The sequence below is a fragment of the Pinus tabuliformis genome, chromosome 1_1 (genome assembly GCF_031772625.1).
Source record: "Pinus tabuliformis cultivar Carrire ecotype Pingquan chromosome 1_1, CPIR1, whole genome shotgun sequence".
NCBI classification, from domain to species: domain Eukaryota; kingdom Viridiplantae; phylum Streptophyta; class Pinopsida; order Pinales; family Pinaceae; genus Pinus; species Pinus tabuliformis.
The window spans coordinates 312,653,726-312,662,761 of NC_142297.1; the positions used below are offsets into that span (position 1 = coordinate 312,653,726).

General features: G+C 38.7%; 1 protein-coding gene across 1 annotated transcript; it reads left to right on the forward strand.

Annotated features, from left to right (window-relative positions):
- The first annotated feature begins 4,818 nt into the window (after nucleotides 1-4,818).
- On the forward strand, nucleotides 4,819-8,611 carry LOC149212801 (disease resistance protein Roq1-like). Its single transcript, XM_089390664.1, has 4 exons — nucleotides 4,819-5,602; nucleotides 5,711-6,800; nucleotides 6,919-7,182; nucleotides 7,345-8,611. The coding sequence occupies exons 1-4, from the start codon at nucleotides 5,073-5,075 to the stop codon at nucleotides 8,299-8,301; spliced, it is 2,841 nt and encodes a 946-aa protein (XP_089246790.1). The 5' UTR covers nucleotides 4,819-5,072; the 3' UTR covers nucleotides 8,302-8,611.
- The last annotated feature ends 425 nt before the right edge of the window (nucleotides 8,612-9,036 follow it).

The window sequence follows — 9,036 nt, forward strand, 5'->3', positions numbered from 1 at the left end:
TCAATCCCACTCCTTTATGAGTTGGAGATAGAGAGAAATAGAACCCACTGGTGGATGAAAAATGTTAAATCTAAGAAGGTAGAGGATATAGGCCTCGTGGAATAAAAGGTCATTGAAATGGGCAAAAAGTTAAGAGATTTGAGAATGACAGAGTCTATGATGAAGGATAAACTACAGGCATAAAACATGAGGTTGAGAGAGAGGCTGTAGGAGAAGAAAACACAACTTGCCACCACGTCAAGTCACTCCATGGAAGCACTACAATACAGACAACCATTAAAGTCTTATGCCATTTTTCTTAAATAAAAGTGGTTGTAGTTCCAAATCAAAACTTTGGCACAATATGGATATTTTCCATTTCAAGGCTACAAGCATTTCATTAAATTTTGCAACCAAACTAACATGGAAGACATAGCAAAATAGGCTAAGTTTTACATGCACAACCTCATTTTGACAAATATTAATTTTTGGGATCCCAATTCAAGATTGGGAGATATGTAGCTGATGGATTTAGCATCCTGGATGACTCATGAGGAGACAAGAGATGAGGAGGTGAAAAGGGTAATGGCAAAGGAGGAAAAGGAACCATTGTATATTAGTGTAGAGATAGTGAGCCCAAAGGTTTTCATTAGCAAGCATCGCCTCATCTCCAGTGATGCTACTTTAGCACCCAAATACATTGCTACCTACGAGAAAGCCATTCTACACTTTGAAGACACATTCAGGATGTTGGGAATAAAAAGTCTGCAAGCTTTCTAAAGGAGATGGCATGCCTTAAAATAACCACAGTTGATGGGACACTTATTCCAAGCTGAATGTTGGGCAAAAAAACAGTGTTGGGGATCACTTATGGTTAATGAATGGCTAAGGAAATTAACTAAGGCTTTGGAAAGGAAAAATGACATTATGACACATTTATTTATGAAAATAATGGAAATTAGGAGAAAAGGGAGGTGAAAAGTCACAGGTTGCATGTGAGGAGGAAATTGAAGGAAAATAATGGAAAATGAAGAAAATAGAGGCCTCATTAATAAAAAGTCTTATGAGGATCAATTCACAGACTTTTGTCAGTTCAATATTGGAGCTCTCCCCCTATTCTCTCTCTCTCATACTCTTGGACACTTAGAGTTTTCTTGGAGCACTCTTAGAGGGTGTGGCATACTTGGAGTTTTGGAGAAAGAAGGCAAAGGAAGAGTAGGAAAGTGCAAGAGGACATCGGGATCAACAACTACAACGGGTTTTGCTTGTAGATATTGAGTTGCATGTGTGTTTTCCTCATTAGTTTTGGCATGCATGGCATATGAATGTGGCTTATTGGTCATGATCTATCATTGGCATGAAGCATTTCCTGGATTGACAATGGATTTTCCTAGCCTTACCACTTCTTGGATTGTCATGGTGTTGTGGGTTTATTTCCATGTTTTTTTGTTGGTTCTCATGTTTCCTTTAGCTTGGGTTGAGTTACTAGTTCCTGGAGTCTTGGTTGGACAAACACTCTGGAGCCTTGTAACAACTTGGGTTGAGTTACTAGTCCTATAGCCTTAGTTGGACAAACACTTTGGAGCCCTTGGTGGGTTGAGTTACTAGTCCTGGAGCCTTGGCTGGACAAACGATCTGGAGCCCTGTATAAGATGTGGATTGAATTACTAGTCCTAGAAACCTTGGTTGGAACAAACATTATGGAGCCCTGGAAGGCTTAGGTAGAGACCAATATGATGATGGTTTTGTGATGTTAGACCGTGAGGTGGAATCACTATTTGATGGGTTGAGGTGGTTTGTCTATGGAAGCCCTGAATGGTTTTTGATTGATGTGTTTTGTGAGATCCCACATTCATGCTTGGAATATGGCACGAGGGTGATTGGCTGAAGATATATTTTTCTCAACTATGTCTGCGGTCGGGTGGTTCGTGGAAGTCTCTTAACTAGTTAGCCTTTGCATCATTAATATGAGGTTATTTCTCCTTATTATTTCATGAGTATTATATTGGTTTATATGTGGACCATATGGTTGTTGTTTCCTTGGTATTTCTATTGTTATTATGCTGGTTATGAACATGTATTATGGTAGTGGTTACATATCGCTCTCATCATATTTTCACTTGTAAATTAATGGACAATGTATCTATGGCCCAATGGATGAATTGGCAGCTAATGTGTTGAAGCATCAATGCTTCTTAGTGATTCTTAGATGAGTATGAGACCTCTATTCTTAGATATGTTGTTTACACATGTAGATTACACATTCGTGATATGTTTGACGAAATGCCTGTCATGGCTAGTAGGGGTCCAATCAAACCCTTGTTCAAGTAATTACATTTGTATCATCGTTCCAGTGTTATATTTTTTTTTTCTGAAGGTGTCATTTAGTTCTGGGCAATGATATGGGCTTTGGGCCTAAAAGAGTGGCTCAAAACCCGGGGATGTAGGCACAAAATTAAGCAGAAAAGTCCCTGGACGCTAGCATACCATGTTGTGGGAGCGTTCAGAGCCTTCTAGACGCATGCATGCCCATATCATGGGAGCGCCCAAGGGTTAATCGGTCTAAACACTCGATGAGACTCAGGGGCTAGTTACCTAAGAGGTTGGGATGGCTCCTGGGAGTCATGTTGCTGATGTCGGAAGTTTGTATGGTGTATTTCCATCAATTCCACTTCCTTAAGGTGAATTAGGAGGTCAAATCATATCATAGTAACTTCTCATCACATGTTTACCCCAGTTGGACGGTTACTTGGGTAGATGTGGGAGGAGGGCATTACAGATGATGATGGTGATTAACATCCATTAAGAGTGAATATGGTCTATTAGACCTTTATAAGGCATAAAGAGATTACTCAAAATTATTTGGAATTTTATTTACATGCTTGAAAAACATTAAGAGAAACATTTTAATATCAACATAGTTTTTTTGAGTTTAAAGGTCAAGAAGGTTGTTGTCAAAAATATTGAAATTTAGATACATATGCACTAGACAATGTAAGAGAACTTAGAGATTTTCATATTCAGCCCTTTTAGTGTTATATAGGTGACAAACACTTTCCTCACATGGTGTTTTTGGAATTGACGAATCCCTAGTTTAACTATGAAGATCATGAAAATTTATTATTATTTTAACAATGTTTATTTTAACTATGCCATCCCATTTGAGTTGAAGATGTTTTTGGTTAGAGTTACAAACAATTTTAGGAAACCTCTTGTGTTTGATGTTATTTAACCTCTTCTTGTACATATGATATTGTTTCCATGCTTTAAATGGGGAAAGACATGCTTTGATGAAGAGGATATGACATTAGGGTGTATTTCCTTAATTCTCAACATAAACAAAATAAGTAACTATGAAAATTATTAAAATTGTTGTAATAATAATTAAAAAAAAAGGTATTATGTCATTTTAATAGTTGTAGAGATCTAACACTCTAAAATGGTGCCACCTCTTAGACTTACTATAATAACTCAATCAATCTAGACAAAACATTTGCCATACCATGAAAATATAACTAAAATTTAGGTTAATAATAATATCAACCATTTATTATTTATTAATTTCATTATATAATTTTATCTCAGAAAAATTTCTTGCATAATTTATTATTTGTTATGTAATCATTTATCAACTTAAATTTAATTTAATAAAAAACAATAAATAATATGTTGCTGTAATTTATATTTTATAATTGGTTTTGATGTTTAAAAAAATAAATTTAAAAAAAATACTAATAATACCTAAAATTAAAGTTGTTACTATAAGAAACATATTGTTATAAATCTATCATTAAATCAATTTTATAGATCCTTCAAAATTGCCCCAACAATATACTAGAATAGTAACTCAACACATATACTAGAATAGTAACCCAACACATATACTAGAATAGTAACCTAACACATATACTAGAATAGTAACCCAACACAGACAATCTAGTATTTCCTATATCAAATTATAATTAAATTGGTTAACAATACTAACCTACAAATTATCCTTGTCATCAAATAATATTAATCAACTTTTTACTACAAGCCATAAATAATATTAAAAGAAATATCATAAGGAGTCCAATATTAAGACAGTGAAATATTTGTTGATGTAAGTTTATATAAATTCCTTTTATATACTTTATCATGATAATTTTATGACAAATAATAGTGAATAGATACATTGAAAGTAGTGAAGTAACTAATTTTCAAACTTAATCTAGTTAAAGTTTTAAATTCTAGATCCATTGTATAATTCCGAATTTAATGAAATGTATTTGTTGTTAGAAGTCATTGTAATAGAAATTTTCTAATTTTAATAAAAAATTATTTTAAAATTATGTTAAATACTTAAAGCAAGTCATCTTCAAAATAGAATGTGTAAATTATAATGTGGCAATAATTAAATAATATAACAAAGTATTGATCAAATAAAAAAGATGATAGTTGATTATTATATTGTTCAAAAGATAAACCTATTACATAAACAATAGTCCAACGCTGGAATTAAAGGTAACCTGCCTACCGACGTAATTACTTTAAGTGAACATTTGATACGAACCATTCATCATGCGTTGTCGGTGGTAAGATTCGCCTGCCGAGAGAAAGCAATTATTGTACCCACCGACAAATATGGTCTGTGGATGCCACCTATTTTGCATAATAAATTGTCAGGGCCCCACATATATTGTGATTGTGGTAAACAGATTTGCTTTATGTGAGGACCCAACCACGAAACTTCTCGCTTTCCCGTTCAAATCAACGGAATATTTCCATTCAATGAATCGTAAAATAATATTTTAATAAAAACGAGAAGGGAAATATATGCAACTCAAATAAATATTTTCAACCGATTGGCAAAATATTGCGATACAGAGACGCAGAGCGTCTTAGAGTTGGAGCTGGTACTCACTTTGCACTTGTGGGATCGAGGGATTGGCCCAGTATTGACCTTTACAGACACACAGAAGTTGCAGCTGGTACGCACTTTGCACTTGTGAGATCCAGGACGACCAAGATTTTGAGGGTGAGTTCAAGCGCGCAATCTCTCTCGCGTATTTCTTCACCTTTCATTTTTGTATCATTACTCTCTACTGTATCCCATGGCCTCTGCATCTGCATCTGCATCTCCTTCTACTTCATATGAAATCGGCAACAACTACTCTCCATTTGACGTTTTTATTAACCATCGGGGTCCCGATGTCAAGAAAGGCCTCGCCAGCCATCTCTACCATATCCTTACTAGACAAGGATTAAGAGTCTTTCTGGACATCGAGGAATTGCAAGCCGGTGACAATTTAAAGCCTCAAATCGAAGGGGCTATTAATACAGCCTCCCTCCATATTGCAATTTTCTCTCCAAAATACGCGGAATCATCCTGGTGTCTCAATGAACTCGTCCAGATGCTGGAGACCGGGAAAACAATAATTCCGGTCTTCTATAAGGTCAATCCTTCAGAACTTCGATGGGTGCGGAGTGGAAATGGAGTGTATGCTCAAGATCTGGGCATTCTCGCAAAGAAGAGAGCAATCGATTCTGAATCAAGACACAACTCCCATACTACTGAAAAATGGATGAACGCTCTTTCTGTTGTCGCAGAAATAAGCGGTTTTGAGCTGAACGCGTGTGACGGGTAAGGGAATTCAAGTCTCTCTGTTATTCTTAGTTATTTACTGGATTGATTATTTGGTATGTCGTACTTTATTTCTGTACTTATGATTAAATTGTGAACAATATTCAGTGATGAGGGGCTGCTCGTCCAGAAGGTCGTTGAACAAGTTTTCAAAAAGGTTGGGAAAACACCGCTGCATGTCGCTAAATATCCAACTGGCCTCAACGACAAAGTGGAGGATTTTGAGAGCACAGTGTTATCACAGCACCAAAGCGAGCAATCTACAGCTGTTGGAATTGTGGGTCTTGGCGGGGTCGGAAAATCGACCCTCGCAAAGGAACTCTTCAATCGATACAGATCAAAGTATGATCAATCTTGTTTTCTCTCTGATGTGAGAGAAAATGCAGCCAAGGGCCTTCTAAACGTCTTGCAGAGCAGGCTTCTTAAAGACTTGGGTCAACCAGATGTACAGTACATAAGCAGCACCCATGAAGGCATAGAGACGCTCAAAAGATATCTCTCACATTCTCTCCGGGTTCTCGTGGTTATTGATGACGTTGATCATATGAGTCAATTAGATGCATTATTTTTACCAATTAAAGATGCCATTCATTCATCTAGCTTCATTTTAGTGACATCTCGGGACATGGGCCTTCTCAAGAGATCTGGGATACTAGAGTCATTTATTTACAAGCAGACAGGCTTAAATCAACAACACTCCCGTGAGCTATTTTGCATGCATGCCTTTAACCACCCTTATCCTCGTACTGGATTTGAGCAATTGGTTGAACAATTTTTGGATGTCTGCGGTGGATTGCCATTGTCTCTTCAAGTGATCGGAGCGCTTCTTTGTCATGAAGATTTGCACTATTGGGAAGCGCAATTCAACAAAATCTCCACAATACCTCCCATAGATATACTGAGCAGACTTAAGATTAGCTACGACAGTTTGGATGATGAGGAGAAACAGATATTCTTAGATGCTGCTTGTTTCTTGATAGGAGAAGAGAGGGATACCGCCATAAGAATATGGGAAGGATCCCGCTGGCAAGGATGGCTGGGTCTTCGGAACCTTGAAAACAAATGCCTGTTGGAGGTGGACAGTGAAAACCGTATAAAAATGCACGACCACCTTCGGGACCTGGGCAGAGATATCGCAAAAACAGAAATTCCGCATCGGCTTTGGCGGTCAGATGACATTGTGTTCGACCATTCACCTGTATGTATTCTGAAGCTTTCGTCCAACTTTATCAAACTTGTGTTTCTCCCGCTTTTTATTTTAAAAACTTTGCCACATTGTCAATCTTGACTCTAACAGCTCCGAATGGACAATTCAGGTGCGGGGAATCAGCATGGTCGACGGGACTGACCCTGCAGAATCTTTGGAAATACCAACTAATATACGTGAATATCAGCTGCTTAGGGCTCAAGGTAATAGCGTGGAAAGAATATTAAACGTTCCACAGCCACCCCATCCAGTGTGGCTCCACTGGGATTCCTGTCCGTATTCCTCCCTACCTTCCTGGGTTTCTCTAAAGAATTTGCGAGTTTTGCATATAAAAGGGGAAGAAATGGAAACACTCTGGCAAAATCAATCTCAGGTAGTCATGTTGTTTCTTCACATTCACAAAACTGTTTGTTTTGTTTTTTCTTCAAATTGTAAAAATTGCTTTGCTCTTCAGTTTTGTCTTGTCTTCGCATACATTACCAGAGTGTTGAAATGGAGAGGATAAAACCCACTTTCGAACATGTGAACATTGCAGGCACCTCTCCAGTTGAGGGAATTGAATATTGATGCTAACCTTTGGAATGTTCCAAAATCCATTGGAACGCTCAAGCACCTTGAAAAATTTGTCCTGCAATGGACGCATGGTGAATGGTGGGCGGGTGTTCATCTTGAAACTTTGCCAGACGAAGTCTGTGGTATGCATTCCTTGAAACTCTTGAAGTTGGAGGGATGCACAAATATGAGGTTTCTCCCAGATTCAGCGGGGAATTGGAAGAACATCCAACGTATCGACTTGGTTTCGTGCCACGCCCTACAGGAACTCCCAGATTCATCTGGGAACTGGACGAACCTCACAAAAATCAACTTGTGCGAGTGCTACGCTCTGCAGGGACTCCCAGATTCAGTTGGGAACTGGACGAACCTCACAGAAATCGGCTTGAGGGGCTGCTACGGCCTGCAGGCGCTCCCAGATCCAGTTGGGAACTGGACGAACCTCACAGAAATCCGCCGCTTGAGGGGCTGCTACCGCCTGCAGGCGCTCCCAGATTCAGTTGGGAACTGGACGAACCTCACAGAAATCGACTTGAGCTCCTGCCCCGCCCTGCAGGGGCTCCCAGATTCAGTTGGGAACTGGACGAACCTCAGAGAAATCGACTTGAGCTCCTGCCCCGCCCTGCAGGGGCTCCCAGATTCAGTTGGGAACTGGACGAACCTCACAGAAATCGACTTGAGCTTCTGCCCCGCCCTGCAGGGGCTCCCAGATTCAGTTGGGAACTGGACGAACCTCACAGAAATCGACTTGAGGCGCTGCTTCGCCCTGCAGGGGCTCCCAGATTCAGCTGGGAACTGGACGAACCTCACAGAAATCGACTTGAGAGAGTGCTCCGCTTTGCAGGGGCTCCCAGATTCAGCGGGGAACTGGACGAACCTCACAATAGGAGCGAGTGCTCGGGTTTGCAGGGGCTCCCGGCTTCAGTTGGGAACTGGATGAATCTAGCATATATGGATTTCGATATGAAAAGGTGCTCCAATTTGCGGTGGACTGGGGATGTGGTGGAGCTGCCGCGGAATGAGGATGAGGTGGAGCTGCGTGGCTAAGGGTGCAGGAGATTTTCGATATGAAAAACAATTCATAATTGCAGCTCCGTCGTTAACCTTCTAAGGAATAGCCAACATGTATGTATTCTGTCATCACTACCTGTTAGCTCGACATTTTCCTTCAAACTTTGGCGGGCTTAAATATTTTTGCCGTCTATAAGGTGAAGAAGATAAAGTATATTGAATGGATTTCATTTACTCCATTCTCATGCACAATTTATCATTATTAATTTGTTATTTATCTTTATAAATAATAACTAGCAATTGTATCTAAAGGTATAAAGAGAGGCCGATAGATTTATGAACTTGGAATTGTTGAATTTTTATAAAAGGTCGGGTCACTTTTTTGGCTGCTATTGATATTGTACAGTTTATTAAATATGAAATAGAGTAAAAGATATAGGAGACAGAACAGACTGGGAATGTAAGATTTTTATACTGGAAGTGAAAAAGAGAACAAAGCAGCATGTCAAAGCAGAAATACTTAAAGAAAACCACAAGACTTTCTATTCATTCACATGTATTTAAAAATGCTGACATGACTAAAACAAAAAAGAAGAGAATTAGAAAATTTCATGTAAATGTATTTTATTTTAAAAACAAACAACTAACCACTCTATAAATGTCA

Excerpts from the sequence above, each read along its gene's own strand:
- LOC149212801 (XM_089390664.1), top strand. The coding sequence starts at position 5,073 with ATGGCCTCTGCATCTGCATCTGCATCTCCTTCTACTTCATATGAAATC. Across the intron at positions 5,603-5,710 it reads GAGCTGAACGCGTGTGACGG|TGATGAGGGGCTGCTCGTCC; the intron begins GTAAGGGAATTC and ends AACAATATTCAG. Across the intron at positions 7,183-7,344 it reads TCTGGCAAAATCAATCTCAG|GCACCTCTCCAGTTGAGGGA; the intron begins GTAGTCATGTTG and ends TGAACATTGCAG.